Genomic DNA, 15,201 nt, shown 5'->3' with positions numbered 1-15,201 from the left:
TCATTTCCCCTCTGTGATTTAATATGAATTTAATATTCTAATATATGCTTTCTTGTACCAGCTTGGCTCTGAAAGTAACAAAGGTTGTGAGTAATTGGTTAAGAAATCCAGAAAATTATTTGCTCAGTTGGACTGGTAACAAACATCCATTTGAGGGCACTTAGAACTTGAATTGCAAGTTTTTGGAAGAGAAAGTAATTAAAAACTTAGATGGACTTGATTACATCTAAGGAATGATATTCCATTAAATGGACTTTTCTTTGTACAGATGCCTGACCTGCATATTTTCTATTTATCCCTTGAGAGAGCCTTTCTTTCAGTCCAGTGTCTGATAATTATCCATTGGATGGAAAGTTTCATACTTCCTCCAACCACAAGTAAATCATGATGATTTTGGCAGTACTGTACAGTGAAGAATTACTAAACCTTGTATTGCTGCTTAATGGGATTCATTATGCTGCCAATATATTAATCTGAAAAGTGATAAATTATTTTTTAAATGTTAAAATATTGAAAATATCCAGCAGGTCAGGCCGAATCAGTGTGAGAGAGTTTAATTTTTTTCAGGTTCAGCATCAATGCTGTTTTGAAGATTGTAGTTTTGTTACAAGTGTTGCAGTTTTGTTATTTTCCTCATGTCTACATATTTTAAGTCCTGTTTTTCTTTCCTGATTTCATTTTAGGTGCTTAATTGACAGTGGTGTGACACGTGTGGCATGGCTGAATCGCTCTAGCATACTCTACGCAGGAAAGGACAAGTGGTCACTAGACCCTCGAGTGGTTATAGTGACAAACAGCAAAACAGAATACAGCATTCAGATAATGTCCGTGGATGTGTACGATGAAGGCCCTTACACTTGCTCAGTTCAAACTCACAACCATCCCAGGACAACTCGGGTGCATATAATTGTACAAGGTAGGGTCCATTTATGATTGTTTCTGACAGTTGTTTATAACCATGTAGAAAAATTAAATTGACTACAATTAAAACTTTGAAGTGACAATCATCCCAAATAGTCAAGTTTAAAATTTCCTGCAACTGGTTTGGCCAATAAGCTTTCCTTATTACAGTGAGCTGAAAGAGAATTGAAACAAACTGAATATATTAATGAAACTAATGACATTTGTTTGCTAATCATTTTCATTAAAGTCTTTCAAACAAATTCAAACAATTTTTAATTATTAGCCACATAATTACAATACCTTGTAAATGTATTCAGCCCCCAACCCTTTGTTCACACAAATGAGTATTCCAACCAGGGATCTTGGTCAATTTAACTGAGAATTTTTATTTGTGGATCACATACTCCTTTTCACAGTAGAACCTAAAAAGTGGAAAATTGTTAAGCTGAAAAACAAAATATTCAGAAACTGAAATGTCAACAGTGCAAAAGTATTCATTCCCCTTTGCTTGGTACAGCTGAACCACCTCTCCAGCTATAACAGCCGGTAGTTATTTTAGGTAAGTCTCCATTAGCTTTGCACAACATGATGGAGCAAGATTTGTCAATTCCTTCTTCCAAACTTGCTCAAGCTGTGCCAGGTTAGTTGGGGAGTGGCAGTGGACAGTAATCTTGAGGTCTTACCAGAAATGTTCGACCTGGTTACGGTCAGGACTCTGACTGAGTCACTCAAGGACATCAGTTTTCTTCATTTGAAGTCACTCCACGGTTGCTCTGGCAGTGTGCTTTGGGTCACTGTCATGCTGAAAAACTAAATTCCTCCCCAGTTTAAGCTTTCTGGCAGAGGCTAGCAGGATTTTATCCAGGATCTCTATATTTAGCAGCATTCATCTTCCCATCAATCCTGACCAGATTTCCATTACCTGCTGTTGGAAAGCATTGCCACATCATGATGCTACCTCCACCATACTTTACTGTAGGGATGGTGTTTCCTGGCTGATGCATAGTATTAGATTTACACCACATGTACTGGTTAGTGTTGAGGCTAAAATTTCCACTTTAGTCTTACCTGATCACAAGATCATCTTCCACATCTTTGCAGTGTCTTCTAAGTGGTGCTTTGCAAAGTCTTTACAGGCAAGGATATGCTTTTTTTTTTAACCAGGGCTTCTTCCTTGCTATTCCATAAATACCCTTCTCCTGCAAGACTAGAAATAGTGGAGCCATGAACTTCATCTTCAGTTGCAGCCACTGACTTCTGCATCTCACTCAGAATGGCTGTTGGCATCACAGTAGCCTCTCTTACAAGTGCCATTTTCTCTGGCAACTAGATTTAGAGGAGCGGCCTGACCTAGGCAGTGTGGCTGTGGTTTCTTTTTTTTCCACTTTTTCATGATGCACTGCACTGAGCTCCGAGGTACAGTATGTTCAGTGCCTTTGAGATGGTCTCGTACCTTTCCCCAGATTTAGAAACGTAGAAAAGCTACAGCACAATACAGGCCCTTCAGCCCACAATGCTGTGCCGAACATGTACTTAATTTAGAAATTACCTAGGGTTACCCATAGCCCTGTATTTTTCATAGCTTCAATTACCTATCCAGGAGTCTCTTAAAAGACCCTATCGTATCCGCCTCCACCACAGTCGTGGCAACCCATTCCAGGCACTCACCACTCTCTGTGTATAATAAAAAAAAAACCTACCCCTGACATCCCCTCTGTACCTACTTCCAAGCACTTTAAAACTGTGCCCTCTTGTGTTAGTCATGTCAGCCCTGGGAAAAAGCATCTGACTATACACACCATCAATGCCCCTATTTGTGCTTTTCTATTATCATTTCCCTGACTTGTCTTGAATGTCCTTTCATCTTAGTTTTGGTTTGGTTTGTTGAAAATCTACCATACTGCTGGACCTTACAGAGGGAGGGGGTATTTATTCTTATGAATTCATTGAAAATAGGTGATCCTCCAATTTTCTACATCAACAAACTCAGTGAGTTCATAAGGTAATATAGTCTATTGCATCTGAGGAAAGTTAGTATAGTAATTACAAAGGGGATGAATACTTTTCAGTCTCACAATTTTGCTTTTTCATTTTTAGTAAGTTGTTGACAGATTTTGGAATGTTTCTTTTGATTTGACGTGATGCCCAGTGTTTTGTAAATTAGCTCAAAAATCCTTCTTCAAAATAGTTTAAATTTAGAAAATGCAACTGTAAAATGTAAAAATGGTTGTGGGGACTGAATACTTTTTCAAGTTACTGTATTGCCATCTGTGAATCCCATCACAGATACAAATGTGTAATAGTGATGTTGTATTTTTGTAATGTGCAGCTAGTTTTGCCCAGTGTGCACAAATGAGTGTGATAATTGATTTTTTTTTTCAATTTTGACATTGAAAACAGCTTGCTATTTCAAGATAATGCAAGAGTTTTGAATGCTCAGTCTTCAGCTCCTGCAGAGTTGCAACCATAGTTATATAGTTTCATTTCAGCCAACACTGTGGTTGGTGCACTATAATCATTTAAAAATGTAGAAAAGCTAGCCAAGAGCTTGTGATATGGACAGGATCAAGTCTGGCTTTGATTCTCTTCACAGTTGAACAGCCAGCTAACTAACATTTCCTTGATTCAGACAGCCTGGCCAGCTGCCATTCTGGAGAGCTTGCTAACCATTCCAGTTGATGTTCACTAGAAGAAAGTACTATTAAACAATGTTGCTCATCATTTCAATTTTCCTTCTTTGCCTGGAACAAGTAGAGTTGCAGGTAGTTTGTTGTGAAGTGCTGTGATGCAGGTATCACAACATTAATATATACATTTGGACTCTCACATGCATGGTAAGGTCTGAGGTTTATTCATATGAGAGTATGAAGTAAAGTGAAGGCATTTGGAAATATTATAAATTTTGTTTTGATAGGGAAAGATACTGGGACATTAATATCTGAACAATATCTTCAGATCCAGGCTGCAGCTTCCACCCTAGATCTCACTCAGAGATAGATGGAAGGGTTTCTAATTTTGTTTGAGCTCTGTAATCTTTGTTTGCAACCTGGCTGCGAATGTCACCGCAGAAGTACCTAATTCATTGCAAAACCACTTGGCAATCTCCTGAGGCCTGGAAATGTATGAAATAATTGTATCTCTTCCCTTCATACATTTTTGTCTTTGTTATTCTATCACCCTCTTCTCTACTCCCAACAAAATTCTCTAAGTCAGTGCAAATTTTAGTAGGCTTCAGGACTTTACAGATGCAGTATTCGTGATGTGATCAAGAAGCTTGATATTCTGAATGAGGTCAGAATATCTAAGGTTGGAAGAATTTGTGGACCAGTTGTTCCAATAGAATCAAATACAGAGGAGGATTGTGAGTGACAGTAATTACATAAACATCAGGGTCTCAGTTCTGGGTCACTCTCATCTGAGAACATAGTGCAAAAAATATATAAAGGCAAAGAATAGGCCATCCAGCCCCTTGCACTTGTTGCTTTTTATTCTGAGCTTTATCAATTCTTTAAATATTAATTATCTCTTGTCTGGTATTAACTGTATATCTGTAAATTTATTTTCTCAATATACCACAGTCAACTCATGCCTCATACCTACATTTAGATTTGAGCTCTGGTTTTAGATTGAATCGAACTACTGTCTCCACATAAAATTCCATCATGTTATTTGATAGCTCTTACCTAAAGATCCCCAAGTGACATGAGTATTAATTGATACTTGCCCATTGCACTGTCTTAGATTTAAAATAGCCTTCCCTTGATGGACAGATGCAAGATCATACAATGCAGAAACAGGCCCTTTGACTATATGTTCAGGTGGACCATTTCATTTGTCAGCCTCTCTAGTATCCAAGGCATCTTCAAGGAGCTGTGCCTTAGGAAGGAGGCGTCCATTATTAAGGATCCCCATCACCCAGGACATGCCCTCTTCACACTGTTACCATCAAGAAGGATTCAGCAATTCAGGAACAGCTTCTTCCCCTCTGCCATCCATTTTCTAAATAGACATTGAACCCATGAACACTACTTCACTAATTTTTTAACCCAGCTTAGAGTAACCCAGCTTTTTCTCTATATTCATTTATCATGTATTTCATTGTACTGGCATAAAGTTAACAAATTTCACAATATTTGCTGGTGATGTTAATTCTGATTCTGATATATACTCACCTCCCTGTGTAATATCCCATGCATGATGAGATGTTTCTTAAATATTGTGAGAGTTGCTCCACCTCCTCAAGTAATGCATCAGCCGCTACCTACGTGAAAAAAAAATTCCCCCTCGATCACTTCTAAACTTCCTCAGCATAGTAATCTAAAAGCATCATGCATGCTCTATGAATTTCTCTTCTGAACAATTACTGCTAATTCAGTTTGCCAAGTCCTTACATAAATTAAAGTCCACTATCGTTATTATATTACCTTTGTTACATGCTTCTTTAATTTTCTGACTTATTACTGTTTGGTGACCTGCAGACAACTCCTCCTTCCCAATAAATCCTGCCCTTTTATCCTTGTTAGCATTACTCAAGCTAAGTCTACTTGATTTTTTGACCTAAGATATTTTCTATTCTCTCTCTCTCTCTCTGTCTCTGTCTCTCTTCTTCCTCCCCCCCCCCCACCCCATTGTAATCATTTCCTTCATTATTAGGGCTATCCGTCCTCCTCCTCTATTCAAGCTATGTCATCTTAAAGTTAAACATACTGGAATATTTAATTCCCAACCCCGGTCATGTTGGTACCACATCTAAGTCATGGCTATTTGATTCCAGTTTATTTCTACCTTACCTTTTGTCCTGTCCTGTCGTTAATGCTGTCTACATTCAGATAAAGAAACTTTTGGTTCCATCTTCTACTTGAACTAATTCTAATTCTAATTGGAGGTATAATTTTAAGTTTATAGACACTGCCCTTTTGTTATTACTCACCTCATTACTGTGCTTATTTCCCTTCTTTTCTCTTTAACTTCCTGAATTTCCTTTCTTCTGAAAACTTTCATTAGACCTCCATTTTCTGGATTTAGAGATGCATATTTCGTGTCATCTGAAGTAAACAGATTTTGTCCCACAGGAATTCACTATCTCTTGCCAATTGCACTGTGTACTCTGGAGTTACTTGGAGATGGCTGTTAAAATTGCAATGGCAGGCATTGACTTGATAAGGGGGAAGGGACTATCAGATTGGCACTCAGTCAGGCTGTGGGGTGGTGGCAGGCTCTGGTAAGAGCTAGAAAAAACAGGTTTAGTCAATTTGTTTGATGTGGTGACAGGTGCGACCAAAAACCAGTTCCCATCTGGTTGACCAGCGCACACACCTCCCTATTAGAGGTATCAGAGCAAGGGAAAGCATCATGATATTTGTGACTTTATCTTATCCCTGCCATTCTGTTCCTCTTGAGAGAATGCAAATTTTGTAAGACATGGAGTACCTATAATTTACACATAAAATTTTGTTTCAAGTTTTGTGAGGGAGGAAACGGGCCATTTAAAAAATATTCCTGACAGTTTTATTTCAAACTACTGTAATAAATCCAGCAGTAAGATTGTTATGATGTCTTCGCAATTGTCATTTGTCTTGTATGAATACCACCTATGCTTAAAGTGTGAGATAGTTGACTGTGCATGAAATAAAGTCCACTAATGACAGATAATGAAGAGAATTAAAGCAAGACTGAAATCACTACTTTATATAAATAAAAGCTTGTGCCCACGGTGGCCAGGAACCCGTTTATATGTCAGTCTCTTGACTTTGCCCTTGTAAAATGGCATTATTTGAATCTTTCAAACAGATGTAGTCATTAACTTTTTAAAGTCTTTTCTCCTTTTAAAAATCTCCTGAATTTGTTTATGTAAAGTTAGAGAATCTTAAGTTATTAGCATCAAGCTAAAATTGTTAGCTCGACATAGACAGCTACATTTAAATTAATATATTTTCAGGACAGTTCACTATTGTCCTGAGGTTGAAGAGGATAATAAGATATACATAATCCGCTCAAATAAATCCTATATGATTTTCTGAAGACTCCAGGATATGACTTGGGGTATATATAAAGAGATAAAACAACACTATCTAATCAGGGTTTCATTTCAAAGTGCTGATGGCTATTGATTTAGCTAAATTCTAAAATGAATCCTCTGTAATTTTCATTTTGGATCACCCACAACTAACTGGGTAATAATTCAAGAACAAAAATCATCGGTCTAAATTTGCACATTGATAGTAAAGTTCCCACAAGATAATTCTAGTTTTTGTAAATGATCTCCTTTCCTGGTGGTTGGGAAAGCAAGGGGCTGGGCAGTGTAGTTCACATACAGACAGATATACAAGATTAGTTTAGTAGAAACTATGCCTGCACCAAATGTATTGGATGTAATCAATGTTAATGATAAACTCTGGACCTTAACTTTATCACCAAGAACCAAGTGATGTAGCCTGGCAGCAAACATTAGTGCCGCTTGTAGGGGTTCTGGACTCGGAATGCTTTTTAGCTGAAGGGTGAAAGGCTTGGAGGTGAGTTGAAGAAAAATAGCTATTCATTTGAAGAGTGGTGGGGATAGGCAAAGTGGGAGAGGCGGGAAGGGAGATGGGTCTACCTTAAACTGCATATCCATGTGTTAGGTCCCCAGCAGTTAGCTCCTTCAAGTTGTGTTGGCTTTGAGTGTGCTGATTCTGAATGAGTCGCCAGTGCATATTGCAGGCGGTTGGAAAGTAATGGTGTTGGCATTCACGCCACAGCATGGGTCTGGCATTCTGCCTGCACCAAGTGTACACAACAAGCAATTTGGTCCTTGGAATGATCTGCACAACCCTAACCCTACTTCAGCAATGGAATGCTACAGGCCATTCTTACATGGACTTGTCTCTGATTATGTCTCTGTATTTTGCATACAGTTCTTGTTTTGTATGGATTTTTTTTCTCTCTCTCCACTGTTCTGCATAATTTGCACTCTGAGTTGTCTGTACATATGTGCTGTTGAAAGCAAGTGTTTCCGTTGTCTAGTGCTTATGTCACTAAACTCAACTTGCCTTGAAATTTGTGGTCCTTTTACAGAGGTTCTTTAATTTTAATCAAATTCAAATGTTTTATTTTCAAAGTGGATTGTATAGGACTCAGAGATGATGGTGCTGATCTAATTTCCAGGGAACAGTGTTTCTGCAAAATGCTTTGTCATTTGAGTAGAAAATAGTGGTGCTGAGATGTTCTTTGCTATTGTGAGAATGGCGTACAGTAAGAGAAGAGATAGAATTTGAATGCAGTTGAAATAATGTTGATGTAAACAAAAAGAGAGGAAAGACTATTAGCTAAATTTCAGAATACACAAATACAGAGTCTGAAGGTTTTCACTAATGATCCAATGATCTGTGATCAGGTCCCTTTTTGGGGGAGCTGTGGAATTTAAAATTCAGTTATAATTCTGTTTTTGGAGTTGTCTGTTTGGCTGCTGACAATTCTGTGATGCTAAAAGTACTTGCATTTGGATCAAGAGGCTAGGACCCAGGTTTTAATTTTCAATGTGTTTCTTCAAGGCGGGACAGAAATAGTTTCTGGCAGCATCAAACACTGCATCACTCACAATCTCAGTAGTGATTCCAGTCCAATTTTTGTAACCCTTAGCTTCTAGGCACCAATATGAGGTGGCAAAATACCCGGAGACCATTTAAAAAAAAAAGTATCAGCATATATGGAATCCTTTCAATCAATGTGAAAATGTAGAGCAATAACATCAGCTCCATAATTACTGACTGGCTTACTGAAAATAAGACAGCATGTGAAGTGACAAAATGAGCCACAAGATGTCTTCAGGAATCGAAAATAATGACTCATCTTGGAAGTGGCATTTTTCAAATCTATATCTCCCACATTTCAATTTTATTCAGATTCTCAAGTCCTATTATTTGATTCTTTCATCCAGTTGGTGAAAAGTTTTGCGTTCCAGCCAGTTACGCTGCAAAGTCATTTGAAGTTCTCATTATACTTGTCAGAGACATTGTTCATTTTTAGATGAATAGTACTCATGTCAGCTTTATTTGGAGTTGGAACTTGCCTTTGATTTTTTTTTTTCAGGTGTGTATGAATATGCCCTTGATTGTGTCCCTTCATTAAAACTTGGACCCAACCCATTGTATACAGAGGATTGTCCTGGGTACTTTTCCTGTAGTAGAAACCAACCCATTTTCCTGTGCAAGTTTATAAAACTGCATACAGTATGTAATGATCCATGCTACTGGAAGGATATTTAGAATACAGAGCAGTTTTACCACAAATTCACAGGCACAAAGACATACAAATGCGAAGAAAGGCAGAGTAATTTTGGGAAATTTTCACTTGGACACTAAGTTTGTATCTTACGTGGTGAAAGAAATGGAACAGCAAAGTCAAGGACTGGCAGTTATGAAGACATATTAGGCAGTCCCAAAATGCAAAAAAACAATTTTAAAAACTTATCATGTGTGGTTCTCTGTTTTGAGGGATTGTAGCAGTCAATTTCTGTACTGCAAGGTTTCTTAAACAATGGAGTGAAAGCCATTTAGTTTGTTGTATTGATACTGGTTGAGAGATATATGCTGGAAACTCCTCCAGCAGAGTACCCTCTTCTAATCCAAATTGTGTAGTGCAATATTTTGCTCCCTCCTTCAGGTTAGAGTTGATTTGGCTTTAACATCCTATCTGAAGGAAAGATGTACCTCTGTGTATGTAACTCTCCAGTAAAGCATTGGCCTCAATTATGTGCTCTAGTCTGTGAAATGAAGCTTAAACCTCTATGACCTTGGAATCGGACAGGAACATTTTTGCAATATCAGTGCTGCCTGCTATGATAAATACAACTAGACTGAGGAATCTAAACTGAGGTGATACAGTTGTAAGATCAGATGTGAGGGAGTTTAGAAAGGAAGCAAGGGAATCCTTTTATACAGAGGCTATGCAGTATCTTTAAGGGTTAGTGATTGATGCAGAGACCATATCAGGTGAGAAAGTAAAGACAATTTTTGGTGAAGTGGATGAAAACACAATGAATTGTTTGGGTCAGTTATTCTGTTTTTTTTACTAAAGTCTATGTAATACCCTATTCACTTGTAAACGTACCAAGGTAACTCAGCCAAAGATAGCAATTTGCCATGCCTGAATCAACTGGTATGAAGATGGCACACACCATGTTTTTGCTCACCAAGGTTAAGCACTGTAGTTTCATTTTGCATCTTAGAGTGGAAATGTGAGGGGCAATTTCCATCTGCTTGTTTGAAGAGTTTCCACCAATGACTTGTACTGTGCTGCTGCGGAATGTATACCCTCATTAGTATGCCCATGACAATCTACATGAACTTGATGAACTATTATTTCCTATCCTTCTGACTAGGCCAGCCTGAAACTGCTAGGCCCCATGAAACAAGCTGTCATTGGAACCCAACCCCACAGAGTAATGAAAGTGGGAAGATGATTTGGGACCAGTGGAGACCCAAGAAAACTTGTTTTGACATTATTTTTCAACCTGGAGAAGCACTTCTGCAATGTTGAGCATCAAAAAAAAAAGAGTTGAGGTTTTCAGCTGCCTGATTCCCTCCTCATTGCTCTTTCAGAAAAAGTACCTTTTGACTATCGGACAGTAAGTGTGGAAACTTTATTAAGAAGGGCAGCAGGAGTAACTCAGGTCTTCACAGGTTAGTGAGTCCAATGTCAATGGCAGAGAAATTTTTGTAAACTAATTCAGACTGACAGGATTAATCTGGAAAGATAATCCATCAAAATGATCAAAATGGCTTTGTTGAAGAGATCTCAATTTGGTTGAATTGCTTCGAGAGGTCATGAAGTATATCAACAAGAATGGTCTAGTTGATTTGCTCTGTGTGGATTAAATTAAGACTTTTGACAGGACCCGTGTAGGAGACTGGTTCAAGATGCAAGAGTCTGTAGAATCTGGGATGTTTTGGTAAGTTGGATCTGAAATTGGCTTGGTGATAGGAGGTCTTGATGAAAGGTTGCTTTGCGTTTAGAAGCCTGTATCTATTGGGATATCAGGGAGATGGGTGCTGGGACCCTTTTTATTTGTTATAACCTATATGCTGTCTTAAGAACCTTGTCTACCTGTATTACTTCCTTCAGAGACTTGCAGTTCTCTTTTCATTGTCCTGTTGTGAAACATTGGTTAGACCATTGCTGAAATAGCTTTACAGTTCTGGTCATCATAATAAAGGAAGGGTGTGATCGCACTGGAGCGGGTACAGAAGAGACTCATCAAGATATTGCCTTTAATGTGGCATCTCCGGTTTGAGGGAAGTCTGATTCAGCTCGGTTGTTTTCCATGCAGTGGAGAAGACTGAGAGTGGACCAGACGGAGGTATATTAAATTGAGAGGCAGTCAGTGAGAAACTTAGCAGAGGAGTCAATAAGCAGAAGGCAGAGCTTCAGAGCGAGAGGTAGAAGATAAGGAGGGCATTTGAGTGAAACTTATTGCATTCCGAGGGTGACAGTTTTGTAAGGCACTAATTGTGGGGTCAGGGAGGCACATACAATCATGATATAAGACCATAAGATATAGGAGCAGAAGTAGGCCATTTGGCCCATCGAATCTGCTTCATCATCCAATCATGGACTGATCCAATTCTTCCAGTCATCCCCACTCCCCTGCCTTCTCCCCATACCCTTTGATGCCCTGGCTAATCAAAAACCTATCTGTCTCTGCCTTAAATGCACCCAATGACTTGGCTTCCACAAATAAAGATATTTAAATGTATAGAGAAGCAGTCGAAATACGATGACACAGAAGGTTCATGCACTCTCTTTCCCTCCCACCCAGTCACAGATATTTAAAGAATTGCTTTCATATTTCATTGAGGTGTCTTATTATAATTATAATGACTTAACTTAAAAGATTGCTTTCCAGAAGCCAGCAAAACGTTGTTCTCTGTGAGCCTAACTGCTGTTATTAAAATTTACTTGAATTTCAATTGTGGCTTTGAAATTGTGAATTAGAAAACCAAATGTTAAGCAGATTAGCCCGTTTAAGAGGTGAGCAGAGAAAAAATAATGTGCACTTCAATTTTCAAAGTTGAATTTAGTTTTCTTTACAAGCAACATACACAAAAATTGCTGGTGAACGCAGCAGGCCAGGCAGCATCTCTAAGAAGAGGTACAGTCGACGTTTCAGGACTGTCTCTTCTTTGAGTTAGTCCTGACGAAGGGTCTCAGCCCGAAATGACGACTGTACCACTTCCTATAGATGCTGCCTGGCCTGTTGCGTTCACCAGCATTTTTTGTGTATGTTGCTTGAAATTCCAGCATCTGCAGATTTCTTCGTGTTTTAGCTTTCTTTACTAAGCACTGTGGTCAGGAGTTGGTGGCTGGGACTAGGTGGTTGGGTTGGATTGAGTCTCGATTAAGTAGGGACATTGGGAGAAAGCATAACACATCGGGGTCAGGAGAAAGGCTTGAGTCATCAAGGAAAAAGGGATTGGTAATGCTGGTATAACTGGTGAAGTGTGGGCTAAAGGTGGGTTTGGGAACCCTACATGAAGATAAGATGCTGTGAAATGACTGCTTGTGACGGTGCCATGGAGAGAATACTATTTGGGGATTTGTACTGGAGGTAGAGGATGTTGGATGCTTCTTTTACTGTAATATAGAGGCAACAATCTGGGTACAATGATGGAGATATTTTGAAAATCAACAAAAAAATTGCAGATAATATTTTTCAGAATTAATTTCTGTAAGGGATTCCTAGTTCCAAGATTTCTCTGTTAATAACAGAATGTAAGTAATGGGATAATCATGAAGAAAATGTATGAATTGTACTTGCCCCTTTATTGAAGTTCCCTTCAAGACTGTCTTCATTTCCAAAAAGGCATGCATGAGGCAAGAAATGAAACATGCTGATTGACGACTGAAGCTGCAAGATGTGGCATTTAATTAAAATGCAGCAGTTGTAGATTGTCAGAAGTACTATTGACAGACTATGGTTATTGCTACTGCATGTTTTATGTACTAAAGATTTAATTTTGTAATGTTTGAAAGATTGATCATTTTTTTGCTCTCAAAGCTACGAGTAGCTGCAGCAATAGAATGATTATGCAGCCCAGTCAAAATATTATGTATGATAATCAAAATCTTTCACTGTATCAACAAAAAGCTCAGATTCTATATTATGGTTATGTATATCACTCAACTGCAATCATGAATAATTACTCAAAGAAGATAACCTGTCAAAAAATTGTAAAAAGAACAAATGTTTTAATGCATTTATTTGTTGGAGTCTTTGTACTCCTTCAATAACGGAGGATAAATTGGTTTCCTTTCGAGATTTGAGTGGTATAGTTTTGAACTGAGCACTTCGTATTTGGATTTAAATATGAGGGGAAAAACTCATGTAGCTGTGGAAAAAAAAATGAGATCTAGCAACTTGGGACAGCAAATGTACTTGAAAGAAAGGTTCATTGCTAAGAAATAGTCAGAGAGAGAGCGCCTTAACAGTACCAATAATCAACACAAAAATGCTGGAAACACTCAACAGGTGACCCAGCATCTGTGGAAAAGTGATCAAAGTTAATATTCCAGGTTGAATATCCTTCGTTAGCTTTCCACAACTACAACCAGTCCTGTTGAGTATTTTCAATAGTTTCTGATGAAGGGCCTCTGCCCAAATGTCAACTGTTTATTCCCCTGCATAGGAGCGCCCTGATTGCTGAGTTCCTCCAGCATTTTGTGTGCGTTGCTCAATATTTCCAGCATCTGCAGAACCTCTTATGTTCAACAATTTCAGTTCTTGTTTCAGATTTCTATCTTCTGCAGTTTTTGATGTTCATTTTAAACACCAGTGAACTGTTTCCCAGTTGGCAGTGTGTGAATGAAATGGCATTTGTGTGCCCACATGCAGCTGCTGTCTGTGAATTCCAATGCTTTCAGATGGGAGAAAATCCACAATAGCAATTTATTAAAGTAAAAATAGTTCAATGCAGCATTTCCTTGACTAAAACTCAGTTTGACTTCAGGGGAAACATACCAGCCATTTAACACACTAAAAATGGGTGAAATCCAATTTCTAGGTCTGTTTCTTATCTCTGCATAAAAAAGTTTAGATGTTCATGGAAACTATTTCAACTTTCATGATTATATTTAGCCAGAAGCTTTAAGACTGTAACAATATCGCAGAATTTCTATGGAAGAAGAAATGCAATATTGCAAACTATTGGTCACCCCACATCATCATGAAGGGATGTTCATTATAACGTGCATGCATCCCTCTTTGACATGGGTTCTCATTCAGTCCTAATAAAACTCCATGAAAGTGGTTCACCTTTCACCTGGGTGCCTTACAGTCTCAGTGAACACTGCCCCTCTTGTTTTCTCTCCAATGCTAGTATTAATTCCCCTTCTGTCATTAAACTTTCCCCACCCTGCAACAGACATTGCATTTTGTCCTCTCCTCCACCAATCAGCTCTTCACCTTCCTCCCGTAATTTTACCTCAATTTTTTTCTCTATTCTAACAGAAAACAATTGACTTGTTTCAATCTCTCCAACTTCTGCCTGACCAATGATGCATTTCTAATTTTTTTTTTGCTTTGTTTAACACTTTTAGCACCTGTAATATTCTGACTGCTTTCTTTTTGTAGAGATTATATTGTGTTTAAGCCATTAGAAACTTTGCATCTCATAGTTTGCAGTCATGATGCTGAGATACACCTGAGGATATGCTGGGGACACATCATCAGTGATTTAACCTAGGGTCATCAGGTGATTCGGGTCTTTCAGCATCAGACTGTCTTGCCTAAGTAACCCAGCCTGGGTTGATTAGGCCCTGACTTGTTTCCCAGCAGCATTGGTCCACGGGTCACATCTCTTGATCCAGAGCCATCTGGAGTCTCGCTCAGCAGCCTCTGAGATGGTCTTGACGGCTCTTTTCTTTGCACCCTCTGTAATGCCAAGGAGAGAGTAGGTTCTGCACCGCGAGCAGCCAGCAAAACCTTTACACCCCATCTCTTGGCTCACATCGTCCCCTCCACTCCTCTCTCTGGCACTGACCTACCAGCTTCTGGTATATGGTTTTCTTACGTTCAAATGTCTCCTCAATCCTGCCTCGAGGTTTCTGACAGAATGACCATGTCAGCCCTCGGGGATGATAAAATGAAGTCAGGGAACTTTAATTGCTTGCCAAGATCGACTTTCAGTTGCCAGTCAGACACCCTGGTGAGCAAGCCTGCTGGTGATCTGGGCTGAGGCTGTGGTTGTTCTCCGGCTTTGACAAAGGCTATGGGCTTTCTGGGTTGGTGGAGGTGCCTGTTGTTGTTAATGGCCAAGGAGACAT

The 15,201-nt window shown here is 38.8% G+C and overlaps 1 protein-coding gene across 5 annotated transcripts in view; it reads left to right on the top strand.

Annotated features, from left to right (window-relative positions):
- The window catches only part of opcml (opioid binding protein/cell adhesion molecule-like), a 1,007,280-nt gene that overhangs the window by 418,094 nt on the left and 573,985 nt on the right, over positions 1-15,201 (top strand). For all 5 annotated transcript variants that reach the window (XM_072238353.1, XM_072238355.1, XM_072238354.1 and 2 more), the window contains exon 2: positions 684-916. In XM_072238353.1, the coding sequence (XP_072094454.1) occupies positions 684-916 (233 nt within the window). The remainder of the gene's footprint in view (positions 1-683; positions 917-15,201) is intronic.

Source organism: Mobula birostris, chromosome 20, assembly GCF_030028105.1.
Source record: "Mobula birostris isolate sMobBir1 chromosome 20, sMobBir1.hap1, whole genome shotgun sequence".
In the NCBI taxonomy this organism is placed as follows: domain Eukaryota; kingdom Metazoa; phylum Chordata; class Chondrichthyes; order Myliobatiformes; family Myliobatidae; genus Mobula; species Mobula birostris.
Note: the sequence above shows the minus strand (reverse complement) of the source record. Positions and strands in the feature narration are given on the sequence as shown.